Genomic DNA, 23,726 nt, shown 5'->3' on the forward strand with positions numbered 1-23,726 from the left:
GTATAGTTGAATGACCAAAATAGGCCCTGGGTAACTCTTCCTCCAGGGGCTCTCTGGGTAACATGAGTAGGGAAGGTTTATTTATACTAGTGTATCCTGTCCTCTGGTTAATCAAAAGGTAAAAATTTGGTACAAGAAAACCAATATCAGATATCTGTTAGCTGTAAACTTAACCCTGCTGTGGACCAGACTGTGTCAAACCTCTGCCTTTCACAAATGGGTTGTTGTTATTTGTTTCTCCTCCAGCATGGACTCTTGATGTTCACTCAGCCAGCAGGCTGTTGGACTGGATCAGGTGCTTGTGCTGGGTCCAGAGAGAATGACCTTGGGGCATCTGGTTCTCTCCTATATATGTAGATGGGCTTTCTGATTGGAAACTCACCATTGTTTCAGCAGGGAGGAGAGGCCTTGAGGCTTTACGTCTGATGTCTTCTATTAGCCCTTCCCTTTCTTCTTTACCTTAGGTACCTGGAGGTGATGCGGAAACTCCAGAAAACTTACAGGATGGAACCAGCTGGTAGCCAGGGAGTGTGGGGCCTGGACGACTTCCAGTTTCTGCCCTTCATATGGGGCAGTTCCCAACTGATAGGTACGAACAAACCTACCAAACTCTGGTCTCTCTCTTTCCTTCTGTCCTTCACTGGGAAGACCAGCAGTGGTTTGGGATATTTTTTTTGCAGCTAAGTGTGACTTTAAAAAAAGCTGATTTTAAATGTTTGCTTGAAGTTAAGAATTCTTGTTCTCTGCTTTCAAAAGAAGCAAGTTGGTCAGACTGTGAAAAAGGAGGGTTACAGTGGAAATGCTGAAACATCTTAAAGTATACCGGTTTTTTATTGAGACTCCTGTGTGTATTTTGGTGCTGAAAAGGACAGTGTATGCCCTGAGTGGGACTCAGATTTGGGTTTAATTTCCAGCTCTGCCATAGGCTCCCAGGGCCACCTTGGGCAAGTCACTTAATATTTCTGGGCTTCATTTCCCTATCTGTAAAATGGGCACATTTCCTTTGTTCTGTCTGTTTAGATGGTAAACTATTTGAGGCAAGGACATAATGTGTACGTATGACACCTAGCACAAGGGGGCACTGATTTCAGCAGGGACCTCTAGGTGCTACTGTGAACAAATAATAATGCATACTCTAGTCTGATCATGACAGGCAACATGCATCTGACACAATGCACTGGTTGGTCCACAGGCTAATTCTGCTTTGGAGCTGTGCTGTGAGATACCATTGATAGGAGCCCTCATCATGTTGTTCGTTGCACAAATGTTATGGACCAGGAGGTAGCTGGCCAGGTCTAGTGGGCAAAGCAGGCATACAGTTTGGGGAATGAAGGCGAGGGTCAGCAGCAGAGTCAACTGCCAGTTACCAGAGCTTGGGGTCAAGCCAGAATTGGAATCAGGAATCAAAGCTGAGGGTCAGAGCCGAGGTCAGAGGTCAGATGCCAAATGCCAGAGCCAAGGGTCAAGCTGGAGTCAGGGTCAGAAGTTAGAGGCTGGGTTTGGAACCAGGATTGGTCACTGAGGATTGGCGGTGAGGCATAAGGGCAGGAGGAGAGGCCAGGATGAAGCATGGTGGGAACAGGAGTGAAAGCAGGGGTAAGGTAGGAGCCAGGAGCAGAACAGGAACAGGGTTGCGTGCAGGAGGTAGATACAAGCAGACTCCAATGCAGGCACAACAGAAAACCATCTTGTTACTTGGACAAACTTCTTGTTCCTACTCCTGGCTAAAATTGCATAGTTGGACCTATCGGTGCAGCTGGGCCATCTTCCAATCAGAGCTCCTGTAGGTGGGTGCCTTGGCTGGGGTTACAGCCCTAGTACTATCTCCGCCTACCTGGTTTCAGTAGCCACTGGGTGGAGGCCAGGATATGGCAGCTGTCTGGGGACTCCCAGGCCTGGGTTCAAGATCCAGGACATCTCAACTCATCCTATTGACTTGGGTCTACAGCCAAAGTCAGTGAACCTAGTGCATCACCTTCTTAGAGTTTAGGGTTAGAAATATGGCCTCTAGCGAGGAAGAATGATCTGAGCCTGATTAACATCCACTAAAATCCACTTCAGTCTCTAGTAAAATAATGGAGCAAACATTAAGAAGAGAGTATCTGTAAATATTTAGGGGATAAAAAGCTGTGACCAATGAAGTCATAGGTTTATAAGGAGCAAATGTTAGATTTTTGAATTTCAAAATCAGTGGGGGAAAGGAATGGAGTAGTTGTAATATAACTTAATTTTGGTAATGTGTGTCTCATGAAATCTCGAACTTGTCTTTGCTGGTAACCACACAGAATGGATGGAAAACTGGCTGGCTGCATGGGCATATACAAAAGCCAAAAAGAGATCTGAGGGAATACTTTAGAAGTCAGTGTTTGCTCGTTTACCAGACAGATGTAGACAAACAGAGAAGAGCCTTGGAGGAGAGCAACCAACCTGGTTAATAGGTTGATGAAAGATTAAAAGGACTAAATGTATGTAGCTTTGTAGCTGAGGGCCATGGGCTCCTCAACCTATCAGTATTTTAATGGTACAAACATCAAGGAGGGAAGATAGATGACATAGGGTGGCACAATGAAAGGATGAAGTGAAGACAGGTCACACATCAGGAAACCTGTGAAAGTGTCTGCCAAGGGAAGTGTGTGAAAGTCCCATCTATGGAGACATTTAAATCTCCACTGGATAAAGCCCTATGCAATGTATGGTTGGTAGGAACCAATCCTTCACTGACACCTGTGGTAGGTGACTTAGTATGAAACTTCTGTCTCTAACTCACCGGAAGGTATTGAAGTGGATTGTGTCTATAATGAGGGGCTGGAGCAGGAAGAGACCAGGCGATTTGACATTGGTTGGTATCTGAAGGACAGACATCTGAATTTTTTTTCAGAACACCCAAACCTGGAACCTCGGCACTTTGTTGATGAGAAGGTAGTGAATGAAAATCATAAGGACTACATGTTCCTGGAGTGCATCCTGTTCATTACAGAGGTGAGGGTGGGGCTACTTACCCTATCGAGAGACTTCTCAGCTGTATTGGGTTCTCTTGGGTTTGGATTATTGGGTACCTGCTGTGGCTTTCTCCTCCTCCTTTTTATTTTTGTTCATTTTTGTGGAACATTTGGCTGAGCCTTTGTACAAGCCCCTGACTCTCCTCTTGAATGAGTTTGGCGGGGATGTTGAGAGTGAATGTGATGAAGCTGCATGGGAGATGGATCTGGGTGATTTAGTGGGATTTGCCATGGGCGGTAAATAAAGCAGATATATAGCCTTGGACACCTTTTTGGTTAAGGTAAGGTGTATGTGATTGCAGAACATGTGTGCTAGAAGGGTTGAGGTGGTGGTCCTTGTTAAGTCAGGTCCTTGTGACTGGTACTCCAAGCTATACCTCCCTCGGCAATAAGCCTCTTGACAGGGCCCTAGTGCCTCTGAGTCACCTGTGTGTGCTCCTAACCCACCACAGGGCCTGGGTCGCTCCAAATCCCAGCCTGGCCATTGGTTCTCTGCTTATTATTTATACTTATTAAATGGCCATTCTTGTGAGCTAGTGAGGAGAGAGTCCCTGGCTGATAATGTGTCCAGAACCATATCCGCATTAAAGTGTATCATGGAATCTTGGGATGGGGGAAATAATGCTGGCAAAAGATTTGGGAAAGCCCCTCTATGGTAACATCAGTGTATCTTCACTAGAGGGCGCTGTTTCTAAACTATGGTGCTTACTGCCTCCTGTCTGCAGCCACATGGTGTAAGTGTCTTGTCTGACTAATCTAGACTGAGAGAAGGTAGGTGAAGTAGTAGCTTTTATTGGATCAACTTCTCTTGGTAGAAAGTCACCAGCTTTTGAGCTTCACAGAACTCTTCTTCAGATCTGGGGAAGGTAACCAGAGTGTTAGACCTGCTACTCCTGAGGGCATTCTGTGCCAAAAAATTTAAAATTCTGTGCACAATATTTAAAAATATTTTTTTAAGTTTTATTTGTCAATAAATAAATGAAGAGGCTCCAGCATGGCAGTGGAGAGCATAGGCCACTGGTTGCACGAAGATGGAAGATCACCCTGCGGCCTCCCCACCCCAGGACACAGACTCAGTCGTGAGGTTGCATCTGACTCTGACACAGCACAAGGCCTGGGCCTGCCCCAGAAACACCCTGGGGCCCTGCTCTTCTGTGCCAGGCGCTCCAGGTGTGGGGCAGGCAGGCTCAACCAGACAGGATCCCAATGTGGGGTGAGAGGATTCTGTGTGGGACAATCTGTGTGCAGGCCGCTCAGTGGGGGATCTAGGTGTGGGAGGATCTGGATGCACAGAGGCTCGTTGGGGTGGTTCCAGGTGCAGGGGCAATGGGACACTGCAGGGGATTCCAGGTGAAGGTGGTTGAGGCTCAGTGGAGGGGTCCAGGTGTGGAGGTCTCAGCAGGGGGGTCTGGTGCTGGGGGAGTGGGGCTTGGTGGGGTGGGGGTCTTGGTTCAGCCAGTTGGGGGTCAATGGCATGGGGGTCTGGATGAGGGAGCTCAGGGTGGTGTAGGGGGGTGGGGCTTGTCAGGGTGGGGGTTTGAGTGCAGGGAGCTTAGTTGGGGGTGGTCTGGAAGCAGGGGTTCTGGGTGCAGGGGGCTCCAGATATAGGGGTTGAGGTTCAGTGGGGTGGGGTTCAGGTATGGAGGGCTGCGGGGGGGTTGGGGCATACGGGGAGAGGCTTGGCAGGGGTGTCTGAGTATGGGAGGTCCAGATGCATGGGGTTTGGGCGGATGGGGGAGCAACTCTCTGTACAGTGACCCTTCCCCCCTTAGCTGAGGGGTGATGGGGGCAGGAAGCAGGGGAGGATGCTGAGCTTTTCTGCAGCTGGGGGAGGTTTCGGGGGTTTGGCCTGACACTCCTTGCAGGGAAGAGGAAGTCCCGTCCTCTCCTGCCTCCAGCCCAGCCACTGATCCTTGGCTGAGGGTAAGAGCCACTTAGTGGGGTGTCCGCAGCCCTGCAGTGATTTGCCTGTCCGCTGGCTGCTCTGGGTGCCTGAAACAATGTACCTGCGCAGCTATGGAGTGGTGCGTGACTGCTCTTGCAGCTTCCCTTTGCTTCCCTATCAGAAAGTCATTTTTCTGCAGGGAAGCAAAGAAATCTGCAGGGGACATGATTTCTGCGCACGCGCAGTGGCACCAAATTCCCCCAGGAGCAAGGACCTGCAGGAGAGCTCTGTGAAGCTTGAAAGCTTGTATGTTCCACCAACAGAAGTTGGTCGAATAAAAGATATTACCTCAACTATTTTGTTTCTCTAATGTTTTGGGATCAACATGGCTACAATACTGCAAATAGTCTAGGCTGGACATGTATACGGTGCTCATTCCCATGAGGTCTCAGTGGGGAGAGCAAAGACTGCACTCTATTCCTGTTAGCAATCACTTTTCTGGTAACCTGCTAGAAATAGAGGCTGACACAATTTTTATGCATGCAACGACACTCTTTTCTTGCTATTCTATGCCTCTGTGCCCCCTTCTTCTCTATCTCCTCTTGCTAAATTAGTGATCAAACAGACAGGTTCACATGATATGACACCCACCCCACTATAATCAACAGTATAGTGCATTCTTAAAAGTGGCATGTAGCTCCCTTTGAACCAAATCCCGAGAGGTGCTGGGCCCTTGGAACTCCCAGCAGATGCTGCTGGTGCTTAGTATCTCTTGGAATTTAACCCTTGATTTTCAGTTTAAAAATAACCTAGTGGAAACCAAATATCATTGAGAACATGCTAATGTATAATGCCAAAGGAAAAAAAAATTGTGTGGGTGGGGGGGTGAGAATCCATTTGTGCTTCCTGCTCAGTGAAAGCTGAAGCCAAGATGCTGTAAGGTTTATTGTTTACAGTGTTGTTGTAGCTGTGTTGGTCCTAGAATATTAGAGAGACAATGTGGGTAAGGCAATATCTTTCATTGGACCAGCTTCTTTTGGTGAAAGAGACAAGCTTTTGAGCTCATACAGAGGTCTTCTTCAGGACTTCAGGAGCTGTGTGTAACCTTGAAAGTTTGTCTTTCTCCAGCAGAAGTTGGTCCAACATAAGATTTATTTTAATTCTGTTATGTGTAACTTGTTCCTGTATTGAGGGTATATTACAAACACGCATCTCTGCGCACAGGTATAGAAAACTATAAGCAAAATACAGATGACGCTTGGTCGGTTGAAATGGATTTTTAAAACCTCTTTAGTCATTTTATTTTTTTTTTCCTTGCAAGAATTAGCTTTATGGCTATTGTTAAATAAATAAATATTTCTCTGTCTCACAAATTTAATGGGAGCTGGTAGAATCTGGATTTTTAAATTTACCATATTTAGCTGCTGTAGCACCACCTAGTGGCATGAAAAGCTGCTCTGGGTTCCTGTTGGGTGAGCCGATAAAGAGTCAGTCAGGACAACCTGAATGATAAAACATGGGATATTTTTAACCATATTTTCTCATAAATATTGTTTCAAACAGATTTATCTTTTGAAATGTAATTGTTTAGTTTCATGGACAAAGGTTGCTACTGCCACTAGGTGGAGGTATAACAGCTTTTAATACCAGCTTTCTGTCCATTAAATCAACAAGCTGAACAAACAACAAATATCATGGTAAAATAACAGGAAAAAAGGTTTTAAAACTTACTTTAATGCTTTTTTTTCCTTCTAATCCCCTTGATTGAAAGCCTGCTTTCCCTTAATAACATTACATACACACAAAGCAAATGTCACGCTTATAGTCCTAGATTGAGTGCATTTTATAGGTACTGGATCATTCCTTGCTTTTGAACCGTTCAAAAAACAGCAACTGCTGTGGTGGTTTTTTAAAAAAAAAAAAAAGTACAGTATTTTCTCCGAGTTCTCCATTCCTTTGCCTTTATGTGATGTTTCAGTAATATAGATACTGGATTACATTATTTTTATATGTGTATTAAACCTCAAATTGTTAAAGTAATAGTCACTCAATGTCTGATTTGAATCCACTAAAACTCTTCTTTAGTGTTCTCTGTAATCTATATGAGTATTCCAGCAAATGTTACATAAATTGACTAATTATAGGGTGACTTTTAAAGATAGCTCCTAAATGGCTTTGGTCCCTAAATGGGAGTTCCCTGTGTGTAAGGGGAAGTAGAGTGTTGTATAGGGGTTAGAGCAGGGGACTGAGAGTCAGGAACCGTCGATTTCCCCCTCCCCACCCCCACCCCCAGCTCTGTGGCAGAGGGCAAGTAATTTAAAATGATTGCAAGATCTTTTGCGCAGGGTCTGTTTCTTTGTATGTGTTCCTACAGTGCCTAGGACAAGGGAACTCTAAGTGCTGCTGCAATGTAAAGAGTATGAACTGAACAAATCTCTGCCTCAGTTTTCCTGTCTGTAAAATGGAATTAACCCTGATGTGCTGGGTGGGGAAATGTGAGGCTTTATTCATGTATGTAACAATGTGTGAAATGTGCCCCTGCAACGTTGTATCACTACTACTGAGTCAGGCCCCTAGGACTGGCTCATTCTCTGGTTCTAACTTCCATGTTCAAACAGCAGTGCTTAACAAGAGAGTGGCAAAAAGCAAGTATAAGAACATCACCCCCACCCCTCCTCAACCAAAAAACCCTTCAGAAGAAATAATCTTCCGTTGCATAATCCCCTTCTCCCCCCCCCCCCCCCCCCGGCCCCCGATTGCTGGTGAGCTGTGATATCTCTGGGTGCTTTGAATGGTGGTGTATGCAGTGTAGTTGGAGTTGTCAGTCCCAGGATATTAGAGGCAAGAGGGGGTGAGGCAATCTATTTATTGGACCAACTTCTGTTGTTGAGAGAGACAAGCTTTTGAGCCACACAGACCTGAAGAAGAGCTGTGTGTGGCTCGAAAGCTTCTCTCACCAACAGAAGTTGGTCCAATAAAAGAGATTACCTCACCCACCTTGTCTCTCCAGTGCTGTTAGTTATCTGGTGCCTACAATATGCAGAGCCCTCTGCAAGAGACAAAGATAAAGCTGGTCCCTTGTTAGATCTCCAGTATAATCTGTGGGACTGCGGTACATATAGGGGAAAAGCCCAAGCATTGTGTGTGTGCTGAACTGTGCAGAGGGCTGAAGCCTGAACAAAACAGGGCTGTGTTCCTTTAAGAGCCAAGGGCAGGCAATGAAGAATTTCAGTTTCAATCTGGTTTCTAAATTTGGAGGTTTGGGAAGGGAGGGCTCAGGTTTCAGCTGGAAGGGAAGGAACTGACAGGAAGGCACTGCACAGAGCCGTCCCCCCCCCTCCCCCTCCAGTTACTGACAGAGGAACCATTTACAAAAGGCTGATTCTCTTGGGAACAGAGAGGCAGGAACGCAGCGTCTGTGAGTAATTTCCTGCTCAATATGGCTGCTCTGACTCACTACATTCCCCTGGGGTCACTGCGGGACTGCAGCGCTCTTGCTGTCTCTCTCGCTCTCTCCAGCTCGCTTGTTTTCTCTCTCTTCTCCCTTTGTGGCTAAAATGAGCTAATTTTTTTTTCTCCCTCTCTGCCCTCCCTCCCCAGTTTGAAACAATAGCCAAGTCTTCTGCTGGAGCGGACACGGGTTAGGAAGGCCGTGGTCACAGATGCGTCAGGTGCTCCAGGCGCCCAAATCCTGTATGGCTTGAACGGGTCTGGCCATCCTAAGCGGCTTTTTCAGAGCTTCCCATCTGCCTTAACTCTTTCAGGCCAGGAGCAAAGCCAAAGGGGTTGATCAGGACTGTGCCAATCTGAACGAAGGAGGGACTGGAGAATGGAATGAGGCTTGTCGCTGCAATGCATGCCGCAGAATCTTCCATGAAGGGAGAGATGCTTTTAAAAACTGCCTTGCAGTGCATCCCAGGCACATGAGACTTGGGGCATGTCAGCTGGACTGTGCCAAGCCTCGTCAGTATAACCCCCTGACATGCACAGTTTTTTTCAGTCACCCACTAGTCATGATGAGATGCCAAATCTTTGTGCTTAATAACACACTAGCTCCCTTTAATTTTGTGTGTGTTTCATCTTGTATCTGCAAGGAAAACATGTGTGCACACACACGCAAAATGAAGGGGAGCAGGCACGGTTTAGTGGCTCATCAGTCATTCCCCAGCTCAGAAGAACTGCAAAGAGGAAGCAGAAATTCATCTGCGTTCTCATCGCAGCTGTTCAGAGCAGACAGAACTACAGAACCGTTACCCACAATGCTTCAGCTCTGAGGTCAATGGAGTCTAAATGTTGTCCTCTGAGTGATTTTTTTTTCTTCTTCTTCTTCTTCCTTGTAAATTGCTGCCACTTTGCATCTGCAGAAGGACAGCAGTTTCTCTCAAATGGATTGATCAGCTTTTTTACAGCAGGCAGCTTCAAAAGCATAAACACTTTTCCCCGCTTGCTGTGTGTGTGTGTGGGGGGGGGTTAGTTATTAAAGACCCAGGGTGCTCAAGATAGTCAAAAAGACTTATTTCCCCATGATCCTTTTTAGCCTGAGCTTTGGCCTTGTGGTTTATGAAGTCATGAGAATTTCACTCAGTCAGATTGGCTGCATTATTTTTTTCTCCCTGAGGGTCTGTTTATTTGGTGGAGAGTGGCAAACAGTGGGATAATCTAGAGGCAGCTGTCCCTGAGTTTAGCTCCCTCCGCCCCCCAAAATCTATCTCTGGAAAGAAGCTAGCATCAATGATTAAACACTATAGTTAAAAAAATTAATTAAATCCATTGCCCGTTTGCTGCATCTACTGTAAGGTGGAGCCTTGCAGCTTCACCAGCAATATGAAATGCAGGAACTTTAAAGAACCACTAGACCCTCTTGTAGCCCATCTCTGCTCATGGCAGGTGCAGTGTTTGGATCCAAGCGCAAGAGCTGCTGCCAACCTGCGTTGCCCTCTGTATTCATGGTTGGCGGCGGTGGTGGTGGCTGCTGCTGGTTGTTGTTCTGAATGGAGAATGAGTCATTTTCTTGGAAAGCCGTGTTGCATGGGGAGGTTTCTGGGTAGAATGGGAGCAGCGCTGAGCTGGACTGTGTTTGCTCTTTAATGAATTCATACAAGGAGAAGAGAAAAATGTGATTAGAATAGAATGTGGGGCAGAAAATGCTTAGTGCTTTTAGGGTGTGGGGCCTAGGATACCCCCCTCCCTGCTGCAGGAGGGCATGTGGAAGGAAGGAGGTGCGGGCGCAGTGACATGGACGGTGCTTGGGTCACACAGCCCAGCAGGAATGTTTGTTGAAGTGAGCGTGACTGTGAGTCACTGGGCTTGTGCACAAACTTCCCTGTTGGCTCGGCTCCCTTAGCTCTCTTCCTCTGTGTTTTAGATGAAGACTGGCCCTTTCGCTGAGCACTCCAACCAGCTGTGGAACATCAGCGCTGTACCTTCCTGGTCCAAAGTGAACCAGGGTCTCATCCGCATGTACAAGGCAGAGGTGAGTGAAGGGGAGGGAGAGATGAGTGTGGTCTCACTGGATCCGGCACGCAACTCCTGCCTTGCAAATCACAGCAACCTTTCAGATTAGCTCTTCTGTTCTTCTGCTAGTGCATCACTTCCTACACAGCACCTCTTACAAGCTGGGTGTAGGGCACCTCAGAGCTCCTTCAGAGCCAGTAATCATCCACTGACTGTTTGCTCCAAGAGGCTAAGGCTTGCATACTGCACCACTCTCCTACGCTGTTCCCCATAGTACCCCCTGGTGGGAGAGTCTGGATCTAGAGCCTGTGATAAGCTCCTCCCATACATACACTGATACATATAACATCTCTTCTGAGAGGCTGGCCTGGAGTACCTATGAGCTTCCCCCAAAGCTAACACTCTTACCAAAGCTAACACATCTTTAGATGATGTTTGCCTTCCTTCGTCTCTTTGGTCTCTCTCTTTTTCTCTCATGCTAATTATAGGTCTCCAGGTTAAGAGCTGTTGCTTGAAGCAAATGTACTGCTGATCCATACATGGGAATTGCCCAAACTGAACTAGATCAGTTGCCAGCCCCCCTGTGTGGAAACTCCTGAACCAATCTGAGTGTCTGCTCTTGATTGCAGCTTGCCCACATAATCAGAAACCAAATCAGTTAAATCAGTGCAGCTTTGGTATGTAGACAAGGCCACAGCCTGCCTTCCCCTCAGGGTATGTCTACACTACCCACTGGATCGATGGATCCAGCGGGGGTTGATTTATCACGTCTAGTCTAGATGCGGTAAATCGACCCCCGAGCGCTGTCCCCTCGACTCCTGTACTCCAGCTCGGTGAGAGGCGCAGGCAGAGTCGACGGGGGAGCAGCAGGAGTCGACTCACCGCGGTGAAGACACCACGGTAAGTCGATCTAAGTTACGTCAACTTCAGCTACATAATTCACATAGCTTAAGTTGCGTAACTTGGATCGATTTCCCCCCCCGTTCCCCCCCCAGTGTAGACCAGGCCTCAGTCCTGTTGCTCCACTGTAAACCTTGAGCTAGGGGGTTGGGCAGCTCCCACATATACACCTCCTGCGGCACTTAAGGAAGCTGGACAGGAACTTCCACCTATATTGGGCCTCCAGGGGAAGGACGGAAGGGGTGGGGAGCAGTAGGCCGAAGGAACTGTTCTCCTGCTGGGGAAGCACATTGGCATGGCTCAGCAACAGGGTTCTAGTCATGGGCCTGTGCAGGGTTAGAAGACCTTGGGATGCCATGAGCTGGTGCCTGTCCCTTCCTGTGTGGCACTCTGTACAATGTAACTGCCTGGCACTGGAGGCACCATCGCTCCCCAGGTGTAGGTTTTGAAGGGGTTAATATCCTGCTCAGTGCTCTCCGGTCCAAGGCAGGCCATGCCCCTATCACCAGGAGATACGGTAGAGTCTTGACTAAGCAGCACCACTCAGTGCGAGTGCATGAAAGGGTTAACTGGGCCTCTCCTCCTCCACTCTCTCCCTTCCCTTTTCCCCTCCCCCTTCCCTTCCTCTGAGCTTCACATCCTGTGTTTAGGTTCCAGCCCACATACCTCTCTAATCTGTGAGGCGTCACTCCCAGGGACCGTGCTGGCTCCTTCCGGCTGCAGCTCAGCTTTCCTCTGAAGAGCTGGGATCGCCAGGCAGTGGGGTAATGCCCCCCCACCGCTCCCCTGCTTCTCTGTCTCCTTCAGCTCAGCAGCTTTGTGCTGCCTCCTGTGTCTAAACCAGAGCTACAGCAAGTGCCAGCACTGCTCCCTGGGCTGGGGCCTCTGCCCTGTAAGAAACCTGAGGCCAGATTCTCTGGGGTGACCCATTCTAGCCTGTGGTTACCATGGCAGAGGATTTGGCTCCAAGAGGACTATTAAAGCACCCCGGGGTTCTCCATCCTACCAAGGTGTGAGAGTGACCTGCTGGCTGCTTACCCCTTACCCTGCCTTTGCACCATTTTCCTATACTGCTGTTCCAGTACTACTGCTCCAGGCTAGTGCTCTGAGTGCATCCAATCCTGCCTCTGACACAGACTCCTCTTGGTTTTGCAGGACTGCCAAGGATCTGTCTGCGTTTGTGAAGCACTTTTTGAGACTGGGAAGTGGTCATGGTGTCTGGTCATTTCAAGGGGTGTGTGCTAAATGCATCCCCATCCCTGACATCCTTTGGGGGCTGTGACCAAGACACCAACGTTCATAATACTAAATCTTACCTCTGTGTAGCGCCTTCCTTCCTTCCTTCCGTTACTGACTGAAATGCAAACTACACACAGGCACCTGGATACCATACTAGTGGGTATTCTTGAAATGCCTAGAGAGATGCATCCACCTCTGGGGAGAAATGCAGAAGCTTTTAAACTGTGTGCGAAATCATGATTAGGACAGGAAGTGAAAAATGCAGAGTACAGTTGAAATTTGCAGGACTTATTTTGATAGGTTAATAGGGTTTTGACAAGGACAATCGGGTTAATGCTTCAGTTAAAAATGCCATTGGCTCTCCAGTAACCACAAGTAGCTAGGATCTCATCTTCTCCAGAAGCCTGGGCCCTCCTAATGCCATGATGGGCCCTTAGCTTGGTGTAGATACAGACTCACCAGCACCATTTCCTGCTGGCTACTTTTGGACGTCTCCCATTCAACTACTGATCCCAGCAGTTCCTGCTCAGTTTGTGAGATCAGACAGGAGCATAGCAGATGATGCTTTTGGCCATAATGGTGTGGGGTGTTTCGGTTTTTTAATTTTTAGTGAGTTTTTTTTTTAGTATGGCTGAGCAAATTTTAGCCAAGAACTTCCAAAAGTGATGAGTAATTTTTTAGTTTGGGTGTCCAACTTGAGACACCTTGAGATAGCAGTCAGCCTCCACCCTTTGAAAATCAAGCCCCCTCAAGATGTCTCAAGTTGGGCACCTAAAATCACTCTTGAAAATCTTGGCCCTTAGCTACTGGTCCCTGAAGCAAGTTCATATTTCCCTTTCCCAGCAGCACTGCATTTGCCAATCCTTCCTTCTGCCATCCCTACCTTTCTCTCTCCCTCTCCACACTGCCAATGGTAGCAGACAATACTTTGGTAAATGGAGCTCCTAATTGCTGGCTTGAATCTTCGTTCATCCCCCAGGCAGGCAGCTGCTGTTGACAGAGCTGGGGGGGATTTGCATTCATGTTCTCTCTCACTTGTGCATGCGTGCACTCTCAGGCTCGCTATGATCTGAGCAAGGCCCCTGACTTTTTCTTCCCCCATGGCTTCTTGCTGTTGATTAGATTACATTAACTTAATCTTCAGTATGGAGGCACCAAGCCAGCAATGTTCCAGCTATTAAACAGCTTCTCAGGTATATATCTGCTGTGATTGATGGTGAGAAGCATCCAATGTCATCCAGACACTGAAGTGCTGCCACGTCATCCTATCAGGCAAGTGGAGCCAGCAAGAAGGAAGGGAAAAGGGTCATTCTTTACCGGAGAAGATGGAAATCCATCCACTCAAAACTATTTGATGCCACATAACAATATGGGGCAACTGTCAAGAATAAGATCTAAGGTCCGGATCATTTAGAAGGCAAATTGGTTGCTTCTGTCTCATCTTTGCACCTCTCTGACTGACTCTTGAATGTAGCAAACCTAAAATAGGAATGATTCCCTTGTGAGTGGGATCTGTTCTCTGGATCCAAGGATTCTGGGTACAAGACCTGTGGATAGGCAGTGGGTTGCAAACAAAGTATCTTCTGCCTTTTGGTTTTTGTTTTTTAATGGATGAAGTTTTTGGCTGGAAGCGAGAGGGACTTTTCTTAGCCTCTTTTCCGTCAAAGGACCGAGAATGGAGCATGGCTCAAGCAGCAGCTGTGGTGTGCTCTCCTGAGCCTACTCTGAATTTCCTGCCCTTTCCCTCTCAGCTGCAGTCAGATGGGGAATACTTTCCATCATGACGAGTCTAGTCCCAATCCCATCTGCAAAGGCTGCAGGAGAAACACTAATCCTGCATCTGCTGGTGCTGGAGGAAGAGAGATATCTCTGCTGAACCCCTGGCCTCACTTTCCAGCAGGATGGCTGGAGGAGTCGTCTCTGCCTCTTGTGGAGCTCCTCAGTTTACCCTGCACGTGTCGAGGCCCAGGGTGCTGGGCCAGAAGTCGCATGTAGTGGCTAAATACCCATGCTTTGCTTTAGTGGTGGAATCTGTTCAGCAGGAACCCAAACCAGCCAAGTTCTACAGCGGCACATCTCCTGTAGAACCTCTGGGGTCCGTGAGGATGCTGGAAGCCACCTCAGCTCCACCCACCAGGGTTTTATTGCTTCAGTTTGCTCTCTCCTTCCTCTGGGTCAGCTTCGCCTACATGTTCTCACTGCTTTCCAGCTCTGCTTCCCTGAAGGCTCCTCTCAGCATTTGCAGGGGCTTCTTCCATGGTTACTATTTCCCCAGCAGGTATTCAGCCCTCCTGCATCCCACCCCTGGTCTCAGAACCTTTCCAACTTGTTTTGGCTTCTGTGCATTGTGAAGAAGTTAGATTCTGCTGGAAGCAGCCTGACCTCTGGCCCCTGCTGGAATTCCACAGGCCTGGGGGCCTTCTCAGAAATCCCACTGCTTCCCTGATGACGACAGCACCATGGCAGCTTCCTGCCTCTGGCTGTAAACTCCATCTGTGCTCCGCACTGGGGGAGGGTGGGCTGTCCTCCTGGACATACCGGTTCCTTTCCCCAAGGAGCCAGGCAAATGCTTGCTGGTTTCTGGCTTGCCAGCAATGGGTCCTTCAGCTCAGTTAGTGGAGATGAGGGCCCGCCCGCCCATAGAAGAGTGTGCTGGTACAGTGCCAGGCCCCTCGCAGGTACTGACTCCTGCCTCTCTCTCTCTCTCAAATACAAAATCAAGACCGCTTTAAAAGAAGTGACTGCAGCAGAAGTGTTTGCCCCCTAGGCAGAAGGGCAGGGAGAACTGGGGCTCTCTGAGGAAGTTTCAGATGATCCAGATGAACCTCTGGGAAAGGAGTCTGGATTTACATTCTCACATGATGGAATTGTTCTGGTTCTGCTGCAATGTGGTGAGCAGCATTCCTGACTCATCGTCCCAGTCCTCCAGCATAGACAAGGCCTGAGATGGCTGTGCCTGTGATGTGCCAGGGAACCATGGCTGGGACAGTGAGTGCACAGAGTGGCTGATTCTCTTGCTTATCCTAATGGTTCAGCACATCGTCACAGGAGCGTTGCTTCTGCCAGCGCTGTGTGGAGCGTTCACATAACGTGTCTGCTGTCACCAGTCCGTTCTGGGATTCCTGAAGGACCTATTCCATAGTGCTTAGCTTCATTGCTGGGAATTGGCTCTTCTGGGAAACTTCCAAACACAAGGCACTGCAGAGTGCAAGGGAGGTAAGACAGGCTGCAGAACTCATGACTTCCCATCCATGCTAGAAAGGAACAATGTCCAACTGCATCTGCTCAGCCTCACCTGAGCTAAAGATCGTGTCTCGGGTATTGCAGTCAGCCGGTGTGACTGCTGCTTGTCGAACATTTAGGACAAACGTTCAGCGTGGCCTCAGGGCCTTCCATGCAATGATTGAGTTCGGTGCACCTTGACTTAGAGTCCAAGTGGAATACCCATCCAATGCAACGAGGTCTAAGCCCCGTGCAACCAGTGCTCAGATCTTCATGGCTTCCTCCTTTAAAGTTAGTCAGAGCCCACACTAAAGGGTCTGTGAGACTGTATTTTTTTAATGTGTAAAAATACCCTCCTGCCTCTGTCCAGTTTCCCACACTCAGTTCTCCATTGAACAAGACTTCAGGAGACGAATGCCTACTGGTGCTGAGAGGCAAGAGTAAAGCTCCCTCTTCTAACTAACCAGAGAACGACTAGTGCCATGGCATAAATCTTTTCCGTTGAACTCCTGGTGGACAGAGGATCTCCTGTTGTGGGTGGGGGAACCCAAACTAGGAATTTGCTCTGAGCTCCCTGTATGCAGACTGGGGAGCAGGGGGGATGTGGTATCATTCTTCTAAGGGCAGTTCTACACCTAAATGCTGCATCTTCTCTGCTGTAGCGTTTCAGTGAAGATGCTACCTATGCTGACAGGAGGGCGTCTTCCATTGGGATAGGTAATCCACCTCCCCGAGAGGCAGCAACTAGAAGAATTCTACTATTGACTAGCCCTGTATGCTCAGAGTTAGGTCAGCTTAACTACGCTGCTCAGGAGTGTGGATTTTTCCCACCTGTGCATGACGTATTTAAGGCAACAGTGTAGACCAGGCCTTACTCTGTTGACTCTTTCTTTTTTTTCAGGTTTTCTTTGCAGCCTTAATAGTGAGAGCTGGCTTCTTCTTTTTTTTCTTTCTTTATGGCATCTACAGCCTGGTCTACATGAGATTAGGTCTATATAACTACATAGCTCAGAGATGTGAAAAGACCACTTCCCTGAGCGATGCAGTTAAGCAGAGCCAACCCCTTGTGTAGACAGGGCTAGTCGATGGGAGAATTCTCCCATCAATTGAGCTATTGCCTTTTGGGGAGGTGGAGTTACCTTGCCAAGGGGAGAACTCCTCCCTTTAGTGTAGGTAGTATCTTCACTGACACGGACAAGCCCTAACATTTTGGAAAGCAAGTTAGTAGCTTTGGGGAGGTGTTGACGTGGTGTATTGGTTGTTTCCATGCCCTGTCTGTATGCCAGTGCAAATGGCTTCCACTGGGTAACCAGGCTGGAGAACATCCTAGAATGACCAGCCTAACCCACATAGACAGGGTCCCCAGGCCCTGCTGTGAAGACAAGAGCCCAACTAAAAATAGCACCAGCAGCAGCTGCCACTGCAGAGTGAAGTGTTCAGTCCCAGTGCTGCAGGCGGATTGCTCCTTCTCTCTCTGTCTGAGGGCACTCCTCTCTGCTGCTGCTTCCCGGTCCGTCTGTGGTGTGGAGTGCTGTGGGTGTCTGCTGCCACCCCTGCTGCATTGGGAGAGCGCCTGGCATGCAGTCTGGTTCACGTTCACCCCATGAGCATTGTCCTCGCTTGTTGAGAGTGGGTGTTGGTGTGAGGCAGTTGAGGGACCTATTTGCTGGGGCAGAGGGAGCTGGGTGTAGCCCTGCTACATCACTCACTTCATCTACTGCCCTGTAAACTGTAGAACTCCCCAGGATGTGATGGTGCACACATCCCACTGGGCCATGATGGAGTGAGCCCTTCCCAAGCCTGTGTTCCCTGTGCAGGAATGGATACCCCTCTTTGTCCTTCTTGAACATCCTTTCCATTTATTCTACTCCCTCTCTGCAGGGAGCGGCCATTTTAGAATCTAAACGGTGCTGCCCAGTTCTGTTGGCACCCGATCAACTGCATGTGGCCTAGCAAAGGAGAATGCCCTCCAGCTCTGCTCTCTGTCCCAGTTCAGAGTGTGACTGCTCTTTCTGCAGCTGTTGTTGCCAGGCACTGCAGAGACGGATGCACATGCAAATGTGAATCTTGCATGCCCCTCTGGGCTATGACGAGGAACAACTTCATACCTCTCCATAGGAAAGGCCAGGTGCTGAGAGACTGCTACAAAGGTGCCAGGTCAAAGATCCTTTCCTTTGATCCAGCTCGTTCCTCCTGACACTTGGCCTTGCCCATGGAGAAGTATCCAAAATGAATCTTTTTTTTTATAGCGCACAGCTTCACCTGTTCCCACTCTAGGCCATGCACCCTGCTTTGGATTAAACCCACTGGCTTTTCTTCTGTTCTCTTCAGTTGTGTGGAAGCAGGTCACATTCCTCAGCTCCCATTGTGGCTGCGCATCTGTCTCATTCCCAAGGTTGCAGGAAGCAGTTGTGTGGCCTGAGGTGTGTTGCCTGGTTGGAGACCCCTACCTCACAGCTAGTTGCTTTGCACACCCTTTTCCCTTCTAGGTGGTCGTCTTTCATTCCTTGGACTCTTTCTCTCCTCCTGCCTTCCCTTGGGTTTGGCCTGACCGCAGCTTGTTCCCTTGGGAAATGCCTCTTGTGAGGTGCACAGGTTGCTTGTATGCTCTGTGTTGGAGCTGCCATCCCTGCTTGTGCAACTGCAAACATGGGACCCTGACAGATGCATGTGTCGGCTTTGTGGGAGCTCTCCTCTGCTGCTCCTTCTCTTTCAGGAATAGCAGGAGGGAGCAAGCACACTCCTTTACGTACTGTCCCTGCATGTTCATTGGGGAAGTTGGTACTGTACAGCTGGGTCTCAGAGGAGTAGCATCTCCTTCCCATGGCCATCCCATTAGCAAGTGGCCTGAGTTACATCAGCGTTGACAGAAAAGGTCATATGCTACAAAATACAATTCCAAATGGTACCCAGTGCAACTGAAACCTTATCTAGAGGGCCCAAAGATGAGGTGCCTAAAATGATTAGGGGCATGGAGAACCCACTCTGGGAGAACAGAGTGAAAAGACTTGGTGGTTAGGGGACTGATAAGAGAACACAAAAGAGGTGTATAAAATAATGAATTGGATGGAGAAGGTCAGTCGACACTTCTGTGTCTCAAAATAAGGGTGCAGCCGAAAGGCAACGGATCTAAAAGCAAAAAAAAAAAAGGAAATATGGTTTTGGACAATGTATAATCAATGTGGGAAACTCATTGTTGCAAAGCATTTGAATCCAAGAGGCTAGAACTGCCAATCCCAGAGCTGAGGTGGCAAATCTCTTCCCCCACATAGATTTCTGTAACTCCCCGTGTGTTGTTTTCCCCTGGATCTTTGTTGTGGCAAGGTGGTGAACTTAAAGGTATTGATAGAGACATGGCTACTGAGGTAAATCGCCCTCCTCTGCTTCCACTGACACTCAGGGCCTGAATGTCCGAAGTTCTAAGCTCTTGAAGTCCAGCTGAAGACAAGGGGTATTATGGGCACTCAGAATCAAGCCCATGGTGTCTCTGGAATGAGCTGAGGGCGAGAGTCATTAAGGTAGCTCTTCCTTGGCAGTCCCTCTGGATTTTAGAACAGAGCTGCCCTGTCTTTTTGTTGCCCACATGGGTTCCTGAGTCTCAGTCTCAGCCTGGAATTGGGTTTATTCTGGGTGGTTTGTTAAGGTGGAAATGTGCTCTGGTTTTCTCTGCTTCTGGTAGGAGTGATCCCCTGCCTGCAGCATGCTGGTTTTACACCTCTCCTTCTCTGTTCCCGCAGTGCCTGGAGAAGTTTCCTGTGATACAGCACTTTAAGTTTGGCAGCCTGCTTCCTATCCAGCCTGTCACGTCTTAAAGAGGCCATGGGAGGAGTCGATGCAGTGGAGACAACAGTGCGGCACTCTTTCTCCTCCTCCTTCCTTCCTTCCTCCTCCTCACCTCTCTAGCCCCACAGCCCATTCATCCCTTTGTATTTACAACTAGAGAAAGTTACAAAGCACTTAGCGACCTTGCAGGGAAGAAGTGACCAAGAGCAGCTGCTCATGCAAGTGCTCCCCACACTGACTAGACAGTGACAGAACCAGCGCTGTGCTTCTAGCCTCCAGTGCGTTCAGCCTTACACTGTGCGTGGCTCGACAGGCTGCCGCCTACTGAGCTGGGCGTGAGGGTGGCTTGAAAGGAGTTTTGGTCAGGGATACTTCTAGTATGGCTTTACAAGAAGACCTCGGCTTTGATCCCCTGGAGGAACGGGGTTGGGAAGGGGCGGAAGGTATGTAGTGGGGGTTGGGCAGTTACAGTTTCACTCTGAGTTTCACTGAAATCTTTTGCTGTATTGTTTGAGGAACCCAAGGTGTGTAGACCAGGCCTTCGATTCCATTTAAAAAAAAAAAAAAAAGCCAGCTCTTGCTATTGTGGATGTGAAGAAAACCTGAAAAAGAAGTCCTGGGGTGTGAACATGCCTGGGTGTCAGGAGGCCCCAGTGTCTATGCTGCTGCCTTTGCTTGCTAGGGGGTGTTTTTAAAGGGGTAGAGGAAGTGGTAGGAAATCCCTGTGGGTCACATGAAGTCAGGGTGCCATCTCTCCCGTAGCCCAGATAAGAAAATGTTTGTCTTTTTCCTCTTCCAACCCCTATCCCTGGTGAACTTCCTTGAGACTTCCTTTCACACCACCTTGTCCTCTCCAGCTGGGAGCCCCACCCCTGCAAGCCTAGGTCCTAGAATGCTGAGCTGGCTTTGGAGCTGGAGCTGGGCTCCGGGGAAGTCTTTGGACACCAGCTGGTTGCATTTATGTGGGAATGGTTCTGCAAAGCCACTGTTTTAGCAGGCTGGGACGGCCCCCTTCTCTACACCCACCTTTTCCTGTGCAGTGCTTAGCAGCCACTAGAATGGGGGCAGCCTTAATGTCCTCACTGTAATTTATCATGGCTGCTTTTGCTTGATTATAAGTTGTTGTGACAGCCCTATAATAAAGGGATTTTTCCCATTAAGTAGCACATCCCTACACACTGTAGACTTTACTGTAGGGAATGGAGCATAGGGCAGGTATATTGGCTTTAAATCTATTATTTAACTGCTGGAAACAAAATGTGTGTCAATGTCCTGGGGCAGCCTTTTGCATTCTTAAAAAAAGTTTTTCACCTCTCTCATTCCCTGCAAGAGCTGCCACCCCACTGGGGCAAACTGTACGATTATTTTTACCAAAACCCCATTAAAGCACCAGACATGCCAAGATGTGCAGGTTGTTTAGAAGGCTTACTCAGCATGCTTAATTCATACAGTGGTTCTAGACTCTCACTTCCAGTGGTTTAGACTTAGGGGCACCTCTGATTAAATGAGGGGCTTAGACATGCCTTTGGTAATTAGCGTGCTAGAAAAGGAATGGCAGAAAACGGATGGGATGGATTTGAGGTGAAATCTTACATGTTCCCTTGGTTTCTGACAAAGATTCTTTTTAAGTTCTTAGCTTGAGAGGGCAAGTTTACTCCCGCGGTATTATTAAACATTGGTTTGGAGTGTGGCAGGGGTTAGCACCAACTGTGCCCTTGCTAGCCCTGCTACACACTTTTTTGCTTGGCTTCCTTAGCGAATGCAATGCCAATTTTTCTCCCGCTGCTGTCATCTGTGGCCAGCCTAACCCTTTCCATCTGAGCCCCTTGATTGCTATTAAATTATTGGAAAAAGTTTATTTTGCTCAAGATATATTTAATTATTTTTCACAATTTTCTCTTTGGCTGCATCCCCTGGAATGAGCCTCTTCCTTCTCCAAAGCTTGTGCCCTGCTGCTGGGGAAAGAAGGGATGAGAAATGCATTTAAATTAAGATGCAGTATCTGTTTCTTGGGCTAAAAAGGCAAACCCTTGCCAAGCTGCAGCCGTCCCCTCTATCCTATTGCTTTGGGCCTGAGCTAGTGCAGTGTGGGACAATTGCAGATAAACTGAATCTGCTGTGGGGTTTTTTTATGTAGTGGCTTTGTCAACTTACATTTTAAATAAAATGTGAAAAAAGACCCAAAATCCATCCCTGTTTTACTACCAAATCATTAACAGGATGTCTATGTAGAGTTAAATTACAAATAAATCCACTGGGAAAGTGAATTAGGAAGACTTTAACCTGCCAGGACCCCTGAGCATTCTGTGTTCTGGTGCTGTAGTTAAAAGGATGCAGTTCAGGGACCAGAGCACAGTGTTCTAGTCCGAGGAGACCTGGTTCTCATCTTGCCCTTACTGCCTCATCGCATGACCTTTGGCAAGTCCTACCATGCAGTAAAACAGGTCTAATAATAGCTTCCGGGCAGACTAGGCATGAATTAAAGTGAGATTCTCAAAGTTGCCTAGGAGATTTGGACACCACATTCCCTTTAATTTCAATGGGAGTTCAAACTAAATGAAAGTCGAGACCTTAATGTCTGCAAAGCTCTCTCCGATCCTTGGTGAAAGATGCAATAAGAGTGCAAAATAGAGTACCAAAAGGTACATTCCTTACATTGCATTAGGCTTTAGTGATGCCACCAACCTTTACTGGGGCCAGCATATAAGTCTGAACGGGGAACATAAGGAGGAGATAATATGGAGTTATTTATTTATGGACCATCTAAGTCTGCACCCTCATTCTGTTAAGGATTTGGAATCTTAAGCAGCTAGTGTTTGTGTGAATCCTATTGGTCCACCTTTAACTTGCCCTCAATAATCTGGCAATAGGCTGCTTCCATTCCTTGGTCATTACTGTGAGTCCTGTCAGATCTCAACCAAGGGCCTGTTTGGGTTTTGTCCCTTTCCCTGAATAGTTCCACGTGCATGCATCACATGACCTGAAACATCACCTGGCTTCCCCCCGGTCTGCAAAAACAATACCTGAGCATCCCACCTCCCCATGTTCTCCAATATTGTGGTTTTAATTAAAAATCTATGTGTTTTGCACCTGGTGATTGTGTTCAACTGTGTTGGAATGGGGTTAGCCATTTGGTGGCTCTGCTTCCAAAGCTAATGGCTACAGCTCTGGCTCTTCTTGGGTGCTTTCATTGATCTCTCACACCAAAAATGAACAGCCCTTGTGTTTAAGGATACACTTGCCTCATCCAGTTCACTAATCAGTCCTTCTCTATTTGCATCATTATTGGATCTTTGTGTAAATTTACTACAGAACATACGCAACCAGCAAGGCATGGAGGCCCATTCCCCTGCAGGCAAATACCTCATGGGGATTCCAAAACTCTAATGGTCAGGTTCATTCTGAGGCAGGGTAAGAGCTGAAATGAAGACATCTCCCCTGTGAGGCTGGCCTGCTGTGGGGTTGTAAAGCATGGCTTTATGGGATGGTTCAGGAGAACAGTTTTGTCTAGGTCCAACCTGAAACCCGTGGCTGGATCTTCTCAACAAGATAAACTGAAGCTTGCAGAAATTCTAAATAAACTCTAGTGTTCCTATCAAAAGGTTATATCCTTCCCTTCTGTATGGCCTGCCTGGCCTGGGTTTTCATGCTGCTCAGGGTGATAGTGTATCATGAGAAAGGATGGGGCAACTGAGCGTCAGCTGTCACGAATATCTCCATGTTTTCTTTAAAGGTACTTGTATTCGCCTTAAACATCTCCCTAGGAGAATCAGCTGCATTATTGAAAAGAACAGGTACTCTGGGTTTCGACCATCTTTCCCTCACACCACGGCCAAAATTCTTCAAAAAAATAAAAAAAAATTAGACAGTCAGAATCTCTTACACATCCATTTATTAAGGATTGGGGAATGTTTATATCAATTGCATTTAAACAGTATATTAATAAATCTCTTGCTAAAATCAGAACAAAGTCATTTCCACAAGCTTCCAGCTGTTGTTTATTGCAGTTGCACTCAAAATCCCTAATCAGGATCAGGGCCCATTTGGGTTAGATCATGTAGAAATACACAGACAGACCTGGTCTCTGCCCTGAAGAGTTTGCAGTAGGTGGCCCTGATTCAGCAATGCACTTATGTGCTTAAGTCCTTATATAAGGATGGACTTAAGCACATGCTTAAGTGTTTTGCTAAATCTGGGCCTATAAGCAGAGGGACTAGAAAAGGCCCTTGATTAGTTGGCATCTT

The 23,726-nt window shown here is 47.8% G+C and overlaps 1 protein-coding gene across 1 annotated transcript in view; it reads left to right on the plus strand.

The window, feature by feature from the left end:
* Positions 1-22,576, plus strand: part of PTPA (protein phosphatase 2 phosphatase activator) — a 41,791-nt gene extending 19,215 nt beyond the window's left edge. The window contains exons 7-10 of the mRNA XM_084650535.1: positions 465-589; positions 2,879-2,979; positions 10,250-10,357; positions 19,437-22,576. Coding sequence (XP_084506661.1) covers positions 465-589; positions 2,879-2,979; positions 10,250-10,357; positions 19,437-19,511 — 409 coding nt within the window. The 3' untranslated portion in view covers positions 19,512-22,576. The remainder of the gene's footprint in view (positions 1-464; positions 590-2,878; positions 2,980-10,249; positions 10,358-19,436) is intronic.
* Positions 22,577-23,726: the final 1,150 nt, after the last annotated feature.

The sequence above is a fragment of the Lepidochelys olivacea genome, assembly GCF_965140295.1.
Source record: "Lepidochelys olivacea isolate rLepOli2 genome assembly, chromosome: 16".
Classification (NCBI taxonomy): domain Eukaryota; kingdom Metazoa; phylum Chordata; order Testudines; family Cheloniidae; genus Lepidochelys; species Lepidochelys olivacea.